Consider the following 16,907-nt stretch of genomic DNA (forward strand, 5'->3'; position numbering starts at 1 on the left):
AGGACACAACTGTCCCCCTTGCCCACTGGGCAGGGAGCCGAGCCCTGAGATTGAGTGAACTAGAGTGACACCAGGAGGAGGAGGGCGGGAGATGGGGGAGGGGGTCACAGCACCATTTACTGTCCAGAGAAGTACACACACCTGAGGGCCGCTCCCCAAATAGGGGAAAATGAGGATAAAATACAGACTTTTGGGGACTAAGAGACGGGGGAAATAATGGAGTGGGAAATGTCTCTTTTCTCTCGGATTTCACACAGAGGCCTAGGGACCCACTTCCAGCCCTAAGGACTCAGCCATGCTGATGTGAGCCTGTGGCTTCATAAAGCAGCCTGAGAGGGAGTTCCCATCGTGGTTCAGCGGAAACGAGCCTGACTAGTATGAATGAGGATGGGGTTCGATCCCTGGCCTCGCTCAGTGTGTTAAGGATCCGGCATTGGTGTAGGTCACAGGCTCAGCTCAGATCTCAAGTTGCTGTGGCTGTGGTGTAGGCTGGCAACTGTAGCTCTAATTCAGCCCCCAGCCTGGGAACCTCCATGTGCAGCAGGAATAGCCCTAAAAGGAAAAAAAGAGAGAGAGAGAGAGAAGAAGTAGCCAGAGAAGGCAGGAGACTGCAAAGGCCAAAGCCAAGCCCAAGAGCTGCCCTGGATGCCCTCTGCCTCCCCAAGACTGAGGGTCACCATGCCCTGGCTCCTTGTTCCACTGCCAACTCTGGACATCAGCCTCTGGGGGCAGGGAGCGGGGCTAGACTCGGTGATGGCAGAGCATCCTCGGGAGCCCATGAAGCTCAAACGTCCCAGAGGAGAGGGGTGGCTGGCTGGAAGGATCCCTGGAAGGGGAGACCCCTGGGGTGTCCCCCTGAGGTAAGGGAAGATTTGGAAATATGGGATTTACCCCCCCAAAAAAATAATAATAATTATATTCAAATTTGTTTGAAGTTTAAAAGTATAAAAACAAAATGAAAATTGCCCCAACCTGCAAGGGGAAAATGAACTATGTAATAAATACAGCCCGTGAGGGGAGGAGGCAGGGGTGGGCACAAAGCTGATGCCTGGGTACTAGCGTGGGCGGTGGCAATAGACGCCATAGTTGCGGCTCTGTGGGTCTGGGAAGCCAAAGCTTCGGACACCAGGCTCCACAGACCCACAGTTGGAACGCGGGTGAGCCACTGGGTAGCGGGCACTGCCATCTGCCAGCCACCCAGCATCGCAGCGGTCCAGGCCACGGAACTTCCAGGCGGCAAAGAGCTGGCCCACCTTGGCGATCTGGGCACCATCTTCCTGGCAGGCCTCCTTTGCCTCTGCCAGCGTCAGCTTCTCAGGGTGCTCCAGGTAGTACACCTGTCCTGTGGGATGCGGGAAGTGAGGGCTAAGCAGTCAGAGAGGCCAGCAGGGCCTGGAGAAATGCCAGCTTGTCCAGACCTCACCAACCAGCCCCCAAAGACCTGACAGCTGTCTGAGCCCAGAGATCTGCTATGCTCTGGGTATCTGCAGTGATACTGTTGGGGGTTCCTTCCCAGTCCTCGCCCCCTCCCTGAGAGCACCATCCCACCGGCCATGGGGCTGAGGTCCCTCCACTCATGTCTGTACACCTCCTCGGCCTTCCATCATTGCACCCTGCGGGGACACCTCACCTCCTGCTGGACCAACCAGTGTCTCTCATCCACTCGATCATTTACTGAGCACCTACTATGTGCTGGGCACCATTTTTCTAAGTGCTCAGGCTATGGCACTGAAGCAATTTCTTGTTTTTATTCATTGATCTTCCCATGCAATGAGCTACTTTGTGAGGACAGACTGTGTTGTATTTGTCTGTGATGACAGATTCCTCGACTTGGCTCCAGCACACAGTAGGCGCCCATGAGAATGTTTGGTGAATGCCCAAACCAATGATCGGTGGGAAGCAACAGCAGAAAAGCACTCAAAACCCAACTGGGGAGTTCCCATTGTGGCTCAGTGGTAACAAACTCAACTAGGATCCAGGAGGACGCAAGTTCGATCCCTGGCCTCACTCAGTGGGTTAAGGATCCGGCATTGCCGTGAGCTGGGGTGTAGGTTGTAGACACAGCTCGAATCCCACATTGCTGTGGCTGTGGCATAGACAGGCGGCTGCAGCTCCAATTTGACCCCTAGTCTGGGAACCTCCATATGCCACAGGCACGGCCCAAAAAAGATAAATAAATAAATAATAAATAAAAGCACTGAAACTTAAAAAAAAAAAAAAAAATTGGACAGACTTCAACATATGCAGGTGCTCCAGACCTCCAGGTGGAGGCGACAGCAGGGTGGGCAGAGAAGAGAAAGCTCCCCACGTGCTACCCTCCCCGCTGCGGGCCTGTGCTGAGCCATTCCACTCACCCCTGAGGGCAGCCGCAAAGCAGAACACGTCATAGCGGTGTAGGCGGCGGTGACGCGGGCCGTAGCTGCGTACGCCGGGTGCCAGGCTCAGGCCGCCGCAGGGGTGCCGGGTCTGCGTGATGGGGTACTGCACCGAGGCGTCCTGCAGCCAGCCTGCATTGCACCAGTCCAGGCCCTCCTCCCAGGCGCGGAACAGCTGCTCAAAGGAGGCCACCACTGCATCCTGTTCCTCACAGGCCCGCTGGGCCTCCTGGAAGTTGAACTGGTAGCGCCCTCGGGGGTGCTGGTAAGGAAAGACCACACCTGTGGAAAGAGGAAAAAGCGACTGGAATGGGTGGGCAGGGGCCCAGCTGGTTGGAGACCCACGTCCACTGGGACAGATGCTCCCTTCAGCAAGCGCATACATGCATGTGCATAAGCAAACACACACACACACACACACACACACACACACACACACACACAGCATCTCTCAGAGATGCTCTGTAAACCTAGCATCTCCTGTTCATTATCCAGGTCCAATGCCGAGCCTGTATGTGCCTTACGCCTCCTTCCCAGAACTAGACAGGCACACGGAAGTAGGCAGAAAACTATTAGCTCATTAAGGGAAGAAATGAATCACCCACCTATTATCCCCAACTACAGAATGGAAATAATACCTAATTCACAGGGCTGCTGCAAGAACCCCAGTGCTATGGTCTCAATGTGCTTCCCCCAAATTCCTGTGTTTAAACCCTTAATGCTCGGTGTGATGGAATTAGGAGGTGGGGTTTTGGGAGGTGATTAGGTCGGGAGGGTGGAGCTCTCAAAAATGGGGTTAGTGCCCTTATGAAAGAGACCCCAGGAAGAGCCCCTCATGGAGCAATAGTAACAAACCCGCCACGTATCCATGAGGACAAGGGTTCGATCCCTGGCCTTGCTCAGTGGGTTAAGGAGCTGGCATTGCCGTGAGCTGTGGTATAAGTCATAGACGTGGCTCAGATCCTGCGTTGCTGTGGTTGTGGCGTAGACTGGCGGCTACAGTTCTGATTTGACCCCTAGCCTGGGAGCTTCCACATGCCGCCGACATGCCCTAAAAGGTAAAAAGAGAGAGAGAGAGACCCCCTACCCCCAGCCCTTCCACCACATGAGGACCCAACAGGAAGTCTGCAACCTGGCGGAGGGCCCCCACCTGACCATCCTGGCACTCTGACCTCAGGCTTCCAGCCCCCAGAACTCTGTGAGAAATGAATCTCTGTAGTTTCTAAGTCAGTCTGGCTATTTAATGTCGTTGCAGCATCCGGAATCGAGACATGAGGAGGCGGTGCTGCCATCTACAGGACACGGCACATCTTTGGTCTCTGCTTTGGCTCTTGGTAGCTGAGACCCCATCATCTGCATTAACATTAATGTGGAAGCTCCTTACAAGAAGGCAAAGAGCTTTCCACAATGTGACAGATGAGTCTCAGGGGAGGGGGACGGATGGTAAAAAATCTTAATGAAAGAGGCTCAAGGTCAGGGAGGACCTGGGCAGGAGGCTCCCCTTCCTGGTGCGAGGGTTTGACAGGGGCTGCAGACTCCCTCAAAAGTCACCTTTCAGAGTTCCCATCATGGTGCAGTGGAAACGAACCCAACTAGGATCCATGAGGACACAGGTTCAATCCCTGGCCTTGCTCAGTGGGTTAAGGATCTGGCATTGCCATGAGCTGTGGTGCAGGTTGCAGATGAGGCTCAGATCCCACATTGCTGTGGCTGTGGTGTAGGCTGGAGGCCACAGCTCTGATTTGACCTCTAGCCTGGGAACTTTCATATGTCTCAGGTGCGGCCCTGAAAAGACCAAAAAAAAAAAAAAGAAATAAAGAAAAAAAAGCCACCAATCATGTTTGAAGTTTTGCCATAATAAAAAGTTTTTAGGAGTTCCCGTCATGGCGCAACAGAAGCAAATCTGACTAGGAACCGTGAGGTTTCAGGTTTGATCCCTGGTCTCAATCATTAGGTTAAGGATCCAGTGTTGCCATGAGCTGTGATGTAGGTCGCAGACGCAGCTCAGATCTGGTCGCAGACATGGCTCAGATCAGGCCACAGCTCCTATTGGACCCCTACCCTGGGAACCTCCGTATGTTGTGGGTATGCCCTGAAAAGACCAAAAAAAAAAAAAAAGACACAAAAAATATAAAAATAAAAAGGTTTTAAAACACCAAGGATTGAGTCTCTATGGAGTCAGATGAAACCTTAAGGAGAAGGGGTGTCCCTGGAAGCTCCTTCCTGTGGCCAGGGCCCTGGAAGCATCTTAGTCCCCACGCCCCCATCTCACCTGAGGCAGAAAGCCAGGCACCTGGCCAGAGCCAGGTTGAGGGGTCAGAGAGGCCCTCGACAACTGGCTCACAACCTCTGTGTGTTTGCACGGCGGTTATTTCATGCCTGGTTCCATCCCAAATTCCCAGCCATCCTAGCCCCGGAAATAGGCTGAGGGGGCTATTTCCTGTTTCTCTAGGCTGCCCTGTGGTCCCCAGAGAAATGGTTGTCTCAGCCCCATCCCCCGCCATCCCCAGTGTCAGGGACCAGGAGCCTGGCCCCTCTGGACCACAGTCTAAGCCACGTGGACTGGGACCTGATGTTGGCTGCTGATGGCAAAGTCTGCCGCTGATTGATTGGCCCTTGACTCACATTTTGCCCTCATCTCAGAAGTCAAAGGAGGTGCTACCACTGACCCCTCATTTTACACGTAGGGGACTGGCGCTCCGAGGGGAGGCACAGCTGGGATGGGTGGACATGGAGTCAGGTCGCCCATCTCTACATACTTCCCCACCCCGCTACCTCCCACCAGGTAGGAGAGCTAGCAGGACAGACAGCCCCATCCTAGGGACAGAGGAGGTAGGGGTCCCATAGAGATCGGAGCTGGGGCCCTCACACAAGATCTGCCTGGCCCAGTCTGGCTATTTTGAACAGCCCTGGGAGTTTTTTAATTAGGAGATATATACATTAACAAACCTAGAGATTTCACATAAAAGTGTAAGTTCCTCTTGTCAAATCAGAAAATTGGACCACACTGGCCCTGCTTCTGATTGACTGGGCCTGGGTATGGTGGCCCTTTCAGACAAGACGAGGGCTCAGGAGTGTGCCCCAGTCCCCACCACTCCCTATCACTTACCCTGGCTGCCTCATTGGTTTGTGTTGCCTGCCAACCCTGCTTGACTCACAGCTCTGTCTTGATTAGCTGTGTGACCAGCTTCTGTCTCCCTCCTTCTGAACAGGATATGAGCAAGAAGAAGTCAAGAGTAGTAGATTCTGGAGCCTGGGGTCAAATCCCTATGCTGCCATTTGTTGTGTGACCTTAGGTAAGTCACTTGACCTCTCTGTGCCTTGGTTTTCTCATCTGTGCAATGAGGGTGAGAATAATAGTAGCTTCCTCACGGAAGCTTTATCTGCTTGGAGTTCCCTGGCGGCTCAATGGGTTAAGGATCTGATGCTGTCGCTGCTACAGCTCAAGTGGCTACTGTGGCACAGATTCAGTCCTTAACTTCTACATGTGACAGGCACAGCCAAAAAGAAAAAAGAATGTTTACCTGATGAAAGTACAAAGCTTTCTCAGGGTCCCCTCCCCATGGCCCCCAGGATCCAGCCCCAGTCAGGGTCTCACCCCGCAGCTCCAGCTCCACCAGGCCACTCTCATCCTCCAGCCCATCAATGACCTCACAGCGGTAGCGCCCATAGTCCTCCAGCCTCAGGTCCCGGATCTCCAGTGACACTTCCCGCTCCCTGTCCCGCCGCAGGTTCACCCGGCCTTGGTAGTCTCCGAAGGAGCGGTGCCTCCGCCCAATGGCCACCAGCACGTCCTGCTCCAGGGTCCCATTCTCCGACAGCTTCCACCATTTGATGCGCACGGGCCGTGGAGAGAATAGGGCTGGCTCGTAGCGGTAGCGACAGGGCAGGGTCACGTTGGCCCCTCGATGGGAGAACAGGGTCTCCTCAGGTGTCTCTACCACCAGCTTCACTCCGTTGAAGATGCCTGTAGGGGGAGAAGTGGGGTGCAGATGGGGACCTGCTGCAGCACATCTGTACCCCTGCAAGGGCCACTTCTAGCCCCCGCCAGGCCCAGGAGTCCTAGATTGCAGGAATGGCCACAATGCCGCCCCTCCTCCTGCATCCACCTGCTCTACAATGTGACTTTACCTCTCCTTCCATCAAGAGGTAACTCTGCCTCTTCCTCCTGAATCTTGCTGGCTTTGCTATTTGTTTTAACCAAATGACTATGGCAGAAGTGACTGTTCCACAGTACTTGTTCTGAGCCGAGGCTCCAGAGGGCAGGCTGGGCCGCTCTCTCAGAACCTTGGCAACTACCATCAGGACAAGCCTGGGCTCACCTGCTGGATGAGCACGCATGGAGCTGAGGCCATCCTAGACCAAGCAGGCCACAGCTAACCTGCCCACCAATCACAGGCGCAGCCAAGACCAAAGAAACAGAGCCCAGCCCCAAATGCTGACCCATGGAATCACGTGCAAAAGACAGGGCTGTCATCTCAAGCCATTAGGTTTGTTATGCATAAGAAATGAACTGATGGGGGAGTTCCCATCATGGCTTAGCTGAAACGAATCTAACTAGTATCCATGAGGATGTAGGTTCGATCCCTGGCCTCAATCAGTGGGTTAAGGGTCCAGTGTTGCTTTGAGCTATGGTGAAGATCAAAGACATGCCTCAGATTTGGCGTTGCTGGGGCAGTAGTGTAGGGCCACAGCTGCAGCTCCAATTTGACCCCTAGCCTGGGAACTTCCACTTGTCTCAGGTACAGCCCTAAAAAGCAAGAAAAAAAGGAGTTCCTGTCGTGGCTCAGTGGAAATGAATCCGACTAGGAACCATGAGGTTGCAGGTTCGATCCCTGACTCAGTGGGTTAAGGATCTGGCGTTGCTGTGAGCCATGGTGTAGGTCAAAGACGTGGCTCAAATGTGGCCCTGCTGTGGCTGTGGTGTAGGCGGGCAGCTGCAGCTCAAATTCTACCCCTAACCTGGGAACTTCCATACACAGCAGGTGCAGCCCTAAAAGGAAAAAAAAAAAAAAAAAGAAAGAAAGAAATGAGGCTGGACCACGGCATGGGCCCAGATGGGAGAGGGGCTGCTGGCTTCATGCTCTGGCACCTGGCCAATTCTGGAAACTAGATGTCACAGCAGGTGCCAGGAGAGGTCTTGGTCACCTGGCTGAGCCAAGAGCTGACCCGGGAGGACACCCACCTTCGCCGTGGCCGTTGCCCGAGTTCCGGCCATTGAGACTGTTGGAGTAGTAGAAGCCATTGTAGAAGGGCAGGCCAGAGACACAGCACAGCGGGAGCAGCAGGACCAGGAGCGGCAGGCCCATGGTGTCATGCACGTGCCAGTGCCAGGGCGTCCCAGGCAAGGCAGGGGCCTGGGGCAAACTGGGAAGAGGAGAAAAACAAACCAATGAGAGAAGCCCTACAGTGGGGGTGCCGGGGACCCCTGGGTTTCAGCACCCACTCATTCACTTGCTCTTGTGGGGCATCTTCTACACACCAGGCACCACTTTGGGGGCCAAGCAGACAATGGTGATGAGCTTAGATGACGTCGCTGCTCTCAGGGGACTGCACCCTGCAGGCACAACGGGCAACAAGCAAGCCAACAAATCTGAAACAGGAGGTAGGAGGCAGCAAAAAGACAGTGGAGAAAATCAAGCAGGATGGTGTCAACATTTTTGAAACTGTAGGATTGAACTGGAAAGGTTGCAAACAGCACTTTTTAATGACATTGAAGAGACTAAACCAGCCTCGAAGATATCAGGCTGCATTCAGAGTTAGTGATGATGAGCCCTGCACTGCAAAGCTTTTGTTTCGGTCCAGCAAGATCTGTGGGGATGAAGTAGGGGGTCACAATGTGAAATGATTTCTTACCCTGGGTCAAGTTCAAAAAACTGTTTCTATCATGCTAGAATACTTCCGAGGAGCTATGCCCATTTCAGTGGACACTCAAATAAAATAGGCAGCTAGGCCAGGGGCTGTAGTTTGTTGATTCAATTGATTTGTATTGCGTCAAAATATTATGTCTTTTTTGTCATCGATTTTTTTGTTTGTTTGTTTTTTGTTTTTTAGGGCTACACTTGAGGCATATGGGACTTCCCAGGTAGAATCGGAGCTACAGCTGCCAGCTTACACCACAGTCACAGCAACGCCAGATCCAAGCAAAAACGACTTTATACCACAGCTCACGGCAATGCTGGATCCCCCACCCACTGAGTGAGGCCAAGGATTGAACCCATGTCCTCGTGGACATTAGTTGGGTTCGTTTCCGTGGCACTACAGTGGGAACCCCCAAATGTTTTTTATTTCAAAGAATATTTTCAATGATGGATATAGTTAAATTGTGTAAAATTACAAAATATTTAAAAGCATAAAAGAGAAAATAAAAATTGCATGTAATTCACACGCCCATATGTTCTCCCTATAGATCTGGACATTTTCACGTAGGTTTCCACCATTAAAAAAAAAAATCTCTGGTGACATTGTATCCACAGCCGCTTAATATTTCATTTGAGGGATGTAATATAATTGCTTTAATCTTCCTCTTCTTATTGCACATTTTGTTTTCATTATATCGGAGTATAGTTGACTTACAACGTTATATTAGTTTCAGTTGTACAGCAAAGTGAACCAGTGAATCAGATACACATTTATCCATTATTTTTTCTCATACAGGTTATTACAAACTATTGAGTAGATTCCCTTGTGCTATACAGTAGGCTCTTGTTAATTACCTATTTTCAAAATATTATATCTTGATTATTGAGTTTTTGGCACAAGCACTTCTCCCCTTAAATACGCACCCAAGGTGAGTGCCTCACTCACCTCCCCTCATTCCTGGCCTGCGTATTGCCATTTACTGAATGTTCTCAACCATTAAAAGACCGGGTCACATCTTCGAGGAGCTCAGTCCAAGGAGGGGGCAAAATCACAGGCAGGAGATATGCTGAGTTCAAAGATAAAGGTATAGGAGTTCCCGTCATGGCTCAGTGGTAACGAGCCCAACTAGCATCCATAAGGATGTGGGTTCAATTCCTGGCCTCGCTCAGCAGGGTAAGGATCTAATGTTTCCCTGAGCTGTGATTCAACCCCTAGCCTGGGAACCTCCGTATGCCACAAGTGCTGCCCTAAAAAGCAAAAATAAATAAATAAATAAATAAATAAGGTATGGAAGAGGAGCTAGATAGCCAGATGGAAAAAGACAGCAGGGTTTGAACAGCAGAGGGCGCCACACATGCAAAGATGCAGAGGCCAGAGGGCATGTGGGGGACTGGGGTGTGCAGCGATTTGTCCACCTGTGCCCGCCACCCTGTCAAGCCCATCTCTGCCCTTCTCAGCCCTGCACTGCTCCCAGTGTGTCACTGCTCCCAGGGCCCCGGGCCCTCTGGCTTCAGGCTGGATTCAGCCAACGAGAGGCACGCACAGGAGATGGGCAGGAGGGGAGAGACAGAGCTGTGTCTTTGCAGTACCGGGTACCTGTGTCCCTTCGTGTAATGCTCTTCCCCTTTCCCCTCGAGCCCTGAGTCCCAAGCCGTGAGCCCGGGGACAGTGGCTGCCAGTGCTTGTCTCTGCACTGCCCACTCCCTCCTCTATGTCACCGTGGCGCTCTCTCTGCCTCTCTTTCTCTCTCCACCCCCCTGCCCCTCCCACCCATGCACCAACTAAAGAAAATCACGGGAAGACATGACCAGGAAGACACCCCTCATCAAATCCACCATGCTGGGACCCCGATTTGGGGCTCCAGGAACTGAGGCTTGGAAAAAGGTCTAAGGAGCTCAGCTAGGTCACACAGCCCACAAGCAGCTGATACGGAACATAGGTTGGCTTCCTGACTCTGACTCCGAAGACCATGGGTTTAGGCACGGTCACAACGCAATTCGAAAATTAAATACATAAAGGAGTTCCCGTCATGGCACATCGGAAACGAATCCAACTAGGAACCATGAGGATGTGGGTTTGATCCCTGGCCTTGGTCAGTGGGTTAAGGATCTGGTGTTGCTGTGAGCTGTGGTGTAGGTCCCAGATGCAGCTCGAATCTGATGTGGCTGTGGCTGTGGTGTAGGCTGGCAGCTGTAGCTATGATTTGACCCCTAGCCTGGGAACCCCCTTATGCCATGGGAGCGGCCCTAAAAAACAAAGAAAAAAAGAATTAAATGCACACATACATAAATATCACCGCATCATTAGAGTCTCACTTTTTTTGTTGTTGTTTTCTGTTTTTGGCCACCCTGCAGCATATGGAGCTCCCGGACAGGGGATCAGATCCAAGCCACAGTTGCAACCCAAGCCACAGCTGCAGCAACGCAGATCCTCAACCCACTGTGCCAGGACAGGGATCGAACCCACGTCCCAGTGCTCCTAAGATGCTGGTGATCCCCTTGCGCCACAGCAGGAGCTCCTAGAGTCTCTTTATAATAATATCTACAGTGAATTCTGCTTCCCGCCAAGGCCCTGACTGCTACAGGGGAGAGGAGGTAAGAGGGGTTGGCAAGACTAGTGCCTACATGCCCTTGGGTGACAGACTCAGCAGCCTGTCCCTTGTCCCAAAGGACTGGGGTGCCAGTGGTGGCTCTAAGCAGTGGAGCCACAGGACCTGACCTATATCTTAGCAATATTCCTCCAGGGGCTGACGTGTACTATAGGGCAGCAAGACCAGAGTGGACAGCAGGCATTAGAAAGCAGAATTATGATGATCATGCAGCAACATGGAATGAGCTTAGGGTATAATTTAAAACAGACAAAGCAGAGCATAGAATTGCCACTCTGCTGTGATTGTAAGTATGTTGACTCTAAGAATGCCTGGGGGAGTTCCCATCGTGGTGCAGTGGTTAACGAACCCGACTAGGAACCATGAGGTTGCGGGTTCGATCCCTGCCCTTGCTCAGTGGGTTAACAATCCGGCATTGCCGTGAGCTGTGGTGTAGGTTACAGACGTGGCTTGGATCTCACGTTGCTGTGGCTCTGGTGTAGGCCGGTGGCTACAGCTCTGATTCGAACCCTAGCCTGGGAACCTCCATATGCTGCGGGAGTGGCCCTAAAAAAGGCAAAAAGACAAAAAAAAAAAAAGAATGCCTGGGGACAGGAACCAGAAGGGAACAGCAAAAAAGAGAGAAAGAGGGAGGAAGAGAGGCAGGGGAAAAAGAAAAGTGTTGGCCTGCAAGGGGTGGACTGTGCAGGAAGCAGTCTTTTTCCCAGAACAGGTAGGAGCTCTTGCTGGAGACGGAGGAACGGCTGTGGAGGAAGTCGAGGGTAGACTCCACTGTCCTTTTAGACGTCTCCTCTGTGCTGTGCACGCCAGGAGGACACTGTCAGCCTCGCTTCTTGTCCAAACGGAATCCCCAGGTGGCCCCAACAAAGCCTCTTGGTGACTTGGATCTGGGCAGCCTAAGCACAAACAACCAGGGCAGGAAGCTCTGGGTTCAAATCCCATCTCCACTCCTTAATAGCCGTGTGATTCTAGGCAGGATTCCTCATTCGTGAAATGGAGATCATACACTTTACTGTGGCATATTTTCCACCAGTACGTCCCACTTTTCCCCCATCGCGAATGTGTTCTAGATAGGTGCGTGACCAGTTAGCAGAAGGCTGTATTTCCAGGTTCCCTTGCAGCTAGGAGAGACGATGTGACTGGGTGTAGAACTAATACATGCCACATGCAGGTCTTACATTTAAAATAATCTGGGGAGTTCTCAACGTGGTTCAGCGGAAACAAATCTGACTAGCATCCAAGGATGTGGGTTCGATCCCTGGCCTCATTCAGTGGGCTAAGGATCCAGCGTCACCATGAGCTGTGGTGTAGATCACAGATGCAGCTTGGATCTCATGCTGCTGTGCCTGTGGTGTAGGCCAGTAGCTACAGCTCCGATTCGACCTCTAGCCTGGGAACCTCCATTTGCTGCAGGAGCGGCCCTAAAAAGACAAAAAAAAGCAAAAGAAAAATGAAAAGGTTATTAAAATACTCAAAAAATTATAATAGTCTTTCCCTGGTAGTCTCTCCCCCAACCTGCTAGCAACCAGAGTGGCCACCTTAGCTCAGAGCTGGAAACCACTGACTAGGTGACAGAGCCACCCCTCCAGCCCTGGGCCTCCCCCACCTACACTGTACCATGAGAGAAAAACAAAAGCACTTCAGCCACCACATTTGAGACTCTTCATGAACACATAGCCACCCTGGCTTAAGAAATAACTTGCTCTGGAATTCCCGTCGTGGCGCAATGGTTAACGAATCCGACTAGGAACCATGAGGTTGCGGGTTCGGTCCCTGCCCTTGCTCAGTGAGTTAACAATCCGGCGTTGCCATGAGCTGTGGTGTAGGTCGCAGACGTGGCTCGGATCCCGCATTGCTGTGGCTCTGGTGTAGGCTGGTGGCTACAACTCAGATTCGACCCCTAGCCTGGGAACCTCCATATGCTGCGGGAGCAGCCCAAAAAATGGCAAAAAGACAAAAAGAAAAGAAGAAATAACTCGCTCCACAGGGTTGCTATGATCAGCATGAAAATATGAACGGCAGAATTTAATGAGCACTTAGATATATCATTTAATCCTCACCACAATCCCTAGAGGTGGGCAATCTGTTGGTGTCCCCACCTTACAGATGGGCAATCAAGGCACAGGAAGATGAAGCAATCCGCCCAAGGTCATCCAACTAGGACGTAGCAAAGCCAGGACCTGAACCCACTGCAGCTCCAAAGTCTGGTGCCACCATGTCAAACTCAGGCAAGTGACATGGATAAAGCACATAGCCCAGTGCCTGGCACAGAGTAGTCCCTTCTAGGTGTTAGTTTCCTTCCCCTTCCTTGGGGTTTCATGTTTGGGATGTGGAGAGAAAGGCAAGGGGATGGAGAGGCTTGTGGGTGCTGAGCTGGATGTCCCAGGATCCCCCCATCCATGAGAATACTAAGAGGAGGCTCAGGGGCTGAGGACAAGGCCTGCCCTGAGTGTTAAGGCTAGAGCACAGAGTGGAGTCCGGGGTGTGAGTCAGAGGTGGCAAGTGCTGCTTAGTGGCTGTCCTGCCCCAGGCTCACCCCTAACCGTAGCCATTACAGGGAGCGATGGATGGCCTCTGCTCCCCGACCCTGTCTGGCGTAGCCACTCACCCCTCAGGACCACCACAGAGGTGCCACCAACTAGAAAGCCCACGATCGAGTCCAGCCCAGTGACCTTGGCCGTGGGTGACTCCAGCTGATTGGGGCACCCAGGTCTGGGCTCAGCATTGGAGCTGGACACACCTGCACTGTGCTGTGTGACCTTTGGAAAGTCACTCAGCCTCTCTGAGCCTCTACTGCCTCACCTGTAAAAAAAAAATAATAATAATAGCACCTCCCTATAGGGCTGTGGTGGGGATTAGATAAGAGGAATTTTGTTCAGGCCCTAACACATAGCAGGTGGCCAAGAAATAGCTTATACATATTGGCAAAAGAACGTGACAGGTTGGGGGGGGGGGGGCTCTAGGATCAGATTGGCCACCCGGAATCAGCGCTGGTTCCTCCCATTTTTCTGACAGTCTGTCACTGTGCAAGTCATGGAGCCTTGGTTTCTCATGTGTAAAATCAGGGTCACAACAATTCGGACCAGAGAACACTGTTGTGACAACTACGGAAGAGAATGTTTGCCAAGCATTTAGAACAATGTCTGGAAGGGAAAAAAGAAAAAGAAAAAATAAAAATATATATTAGCTGTGATTACTGCCATTAGCAGTTTGCAAAGTGAGATCTCCTATGATTTCAGCAGTTCCTTCTCTCTCCTGGACTGGAAGAGAAAGTAGCGGCTGTTGGGGAAACTGAGGCAGGACCGGGCGGGCGGTGCGTCAAACTATGCAGGATTCTATTTTTGGTGAACAAGTTAGAGAAATTCGGGTCTCCTGAAGGACCAGCCTTCCCTTTTCCCAGCACCCCTTGCCTCAGGACCCCTCCGCATACCAGAATAACTGAACCCTGACTTGGAAGGAAAAGTGAGCCCCGCCGGGCTGCCTGCCTACACCAAGGACACGTCTCCAAGACACCAGCAGGGGGCAGCATTGCCCGCCAGGTCTCCAACGGCCTGGCTCCCCCAGAGAAATTTGACTTGGATGCCCCCAGTTTGGGCAAGGCTTACAAGCGCCTTTGAAAACTGTGGCTCCCGCGGAGTAGAAGCTGGAGGTGTTTCCTACCAGCTTTGCCAGCAACTGGCCCGTGCAGAGCCCCGGGAGTGGGGCCAGGGTGCCACTCAGTCCCCTCCCCTGCCGCAGAGGGTGAAGGTACTCTGGAGGTCAGTGCTGGACACCACGGTCCAGGCTGGGTCACAGGTCGGGTCCACCCAGGGAGTCGATGACAGAGCTGGGTCCAAGTGCTCTGCGCCGTTTCCTTCCAGGCTGCTCACGAGCCCTGAATTCCTCCCTGAGCAACGCATCTCCCACCCAGGGCTCCACTCGCCACCCTCCCGGCCCCTCTGCTGTGCCTGAGATAGAGACCCCGGCGAATTCAAGCCCGAAACCGACAGCACCTGCTGCGTTTGCCCTGGAACAGCCAGAGAAGACCGGCGATGCCGAAAGGCGCACTTCGCTTGCCCGCTCTGCCTTAGGAGGTGTCCCCAGCCCTCCCAGGGTTCCTGGGGCCCCAGAAGATCCGACACATGCCTGGGGGCAGAGCCCGGATCGCTGTGGTGGAGGCTGCAGGCCCGAGACTGGATGAGATCGGAAGGGACCTGGTGGCTCCCAGAGGGAAAGGGGCTGGACCGGGCAGTGGTCTCCGAGGCCACGGGTTTCCTTTGGGATTTGTCTCCTCTCCCACAAGGGTCTGTGCACAGGGTCTTACACAAGTCAGCTCGCGCCCCGCAAGGCTCCCAGACTGGCACCCCAGCCTGCGACCACAACCCAGCTCGGCCCCGGCTCCGCGGTGCCCAGCGCACACCTCCTGCCTGCGTCCCCAGCCCCTGCCCTCGGACGCAATGGGCCTGCGGGAGACCCAAAGCAGAAAGGGCGGAACTGGCCCAAAGGGGTCCCAGGAGCCAGGCCACCCGAGCCACGTACCGTCCCCAGGCGTCTGGCTCTTGACGTCTCGAGTGCTCCTGGCTGCAAGCTGACCAGGTCCGAGGAAGCGGACAGATTTGAGGGTCTTGAACGGCCTGAAAGGAAGGGGCTGCGAACAAACCCCCGCGCTTCTTTAAAGAGCCAACTCCTTAAAGAAACACACGCCCCTTTTTCCTGCCCTCTGGGCCCAGCCCAAGGGAGGAGGTGCCTACAGACGCGGGCTGTCTCCAGGCTCGGCCGGGGACCACCCCCAACCCTCGGAACTGCCGGCCGTGCGGTGAAGGGAGGAGGGTCCCGGCCTTGAGCGGCTGTCCCATCTGGGGGAAGGAGGTGCGGGGGGGTGGAAGAGGAGCCTCTGCAGAGGGAGGGTCTCATTAGAACGTTCTGGCTTTGCCAAAAGCCATGGGACTAAGCAGGAGGAGCCCCTCTCCACCCTCGGCAGGCAGGCTCCGACTGCCCCCCACCTGCAGGAGAGGGAGGGCTGAGCATGCTATACGCCTGCCTTGTCCCCCATAGAAGGCAAGGGGTCGCTGACAGCCCTCCTGCCCCGGAATTTGGCCACCGGAAATGGCCCGCCAACCTCCTCACTCACGGTCAGGTACAAGCACGAGGCCTCTGGTAGGCGGGGCTTGAATGAGCAGCCCTGGGGGAAGGGGATCCAAGGGATAAGGGATGGTGCTGCCAGAGGCCCCGCAGGAGCGATGGGCCTTCTGATTGGCCCTCTAACAGGGGCGGGACCCTGCCTTAGACGCCTGACCTGTCAGCACGGCCATCAGGCAGCCACTTCCCAGGATGCCTCTGTTTGGACGGGGTGATTTTTTTCCCCTCCAGACCGACGGGAGGCTTGGCCTGGACAGCCCTATCATTTACGCAGCAGCAAAGCCTCAGGAGGTTCTTCAGCCTCGGCTGGGAGCTGGCCAAGTGGTCACTGAACCCAGAGCCTCTTTCTAAACACAATTTTGACAGCCCGTGGGGGGGGGGGGGGTGTTGCACACATGCAGCCAGGAGTAAATCACAGCATGAAGAGCTGCGGTGGATGAGACTAAATTGCACCAAAGTGAATGACAGCTTGATGAACAAAAGGGAACCAATGAAGGTTCCTCCACAAGGAAGAGAGACCCGTCTGAGCACTGGATGCAAGAGGACTGGCAAGAGAAAAAAACAGGACATGAGTTCCAAGGAGGAAACTCACAAGCTTCTCTGCCACCAGGCTTTGCATCAGTGTTTGCATACATTCTCTCCATCAGTTCCAAGACCATGGAGTAGGTCCTATTCCTCCCTTACAGACAGGGAAACTGAGGCCCAGGGAGGTTTAAGGAAATTGCCCAAGGGCACCGAAGAGCCAGGATTTGAACCCAGGTCCTCTTGACTTGAGGCCTTGTGCTCCTAACCCCTCCACTCTATTAAAACCAGGAACGGAAAGGAGACTCGACTCCCGGGAGCGGTGGGTCAAGGGCCCACAGGGGTAGGGACAGCCACAGGGGTAGGGAGAGGGATGGACAGCTGAGAAGGTCAGTTTTGCTACAACGAAGCAAGTTCGACAT

At 53.4% G+C, this 16,907-nt stretch overlaps 1 protein-coding gene across 2 annotated transcripts; it reads right to left on the reverse strand.

Moving 5' to 3' along the window:
• Positions 1 to 918: 918 nt before the first annotated feature.
• On the reverse strand, positions 919 to 16,036 carry HAPLN3 (hyaluronan and proteoglycan link protein 3). Of its 2 annotated transcripts, none has more exons than XM_047796947.1 (6): positions 15,956 to 16,036; positions 15,364 to 15,472; positions 7,561 to 7,742; positions 5,974 to 6,342; positions 2,355 to 2,657; positions 919 to 1,342 (listed from the first exon to the last, which is right to left on the reverse strand). In XM_047796947.1, exons 3-6 carry the CDS (start codon positions 7,682 to 7,684, stop codon positions 1,056 to 1,058), a joined length of 1,083 nt encoding a protein of 360 aa, XP_047652903.1. In that variant the 5' UTR covers positions 7,685 to 7,742; positions 15,364 to 15,472; positions 15,956 to 16,036; the 3' UTR covers positions 919 to 1,055. The 2 variants fall into 2 exon arrangements, with proteins under 2 accessions (XP_047652903.1, XP_047652902.1); XM_047796946.1 differs by lacking the exon at positions 15,956 to 16,036 and adding an exon at positions 15,828 to 15,941.
• Between the last annotated feature and the right edge of the window lie 871 nt (positions 16,037 to 16,907).

Source organism: Phacochoerus africanus, chromosome 9, assembly GCF_016906955.1.
Source record: "Phacochoerus africanus isolate WHEZ1 chromosome 9, ROS_Pafr_v1, whole genome shotgun sequence".
Lineage (NCBI taxonomy): Eukaryota > Metazoa > Chordata > Mammalia > Artiodactyla > Suidae > Phacochoerus > Phacochoerus africanus.

What these genes read in the sequence shown, in the direction of transcription:
- HAPLN3 (XM_047796946.1), bottom strand. Translation starts at nt 15,852, where the DNA reads ATGCTCAGCCCTCCCTCTCCTGCAG. An exon ending in CAGCCCTCCCTCTCCTGCAG is followed by an intron (nt 15,473 to 15,827) that starts GTGGGGGGCAGT and finishes GTTTGTTCGCAG; the next exon opens with CCCCTTCCTTTCAGGCCGTT. An exon ending in CTTTGCGGCTGCCCTCAGGG is followed by an intron (nt 1,343 to 2,354) that starts GTGAGTGGAATG and finishes CGCATCCCACAG; the next exon opens with GACAGGTGTACTACCTGGAG.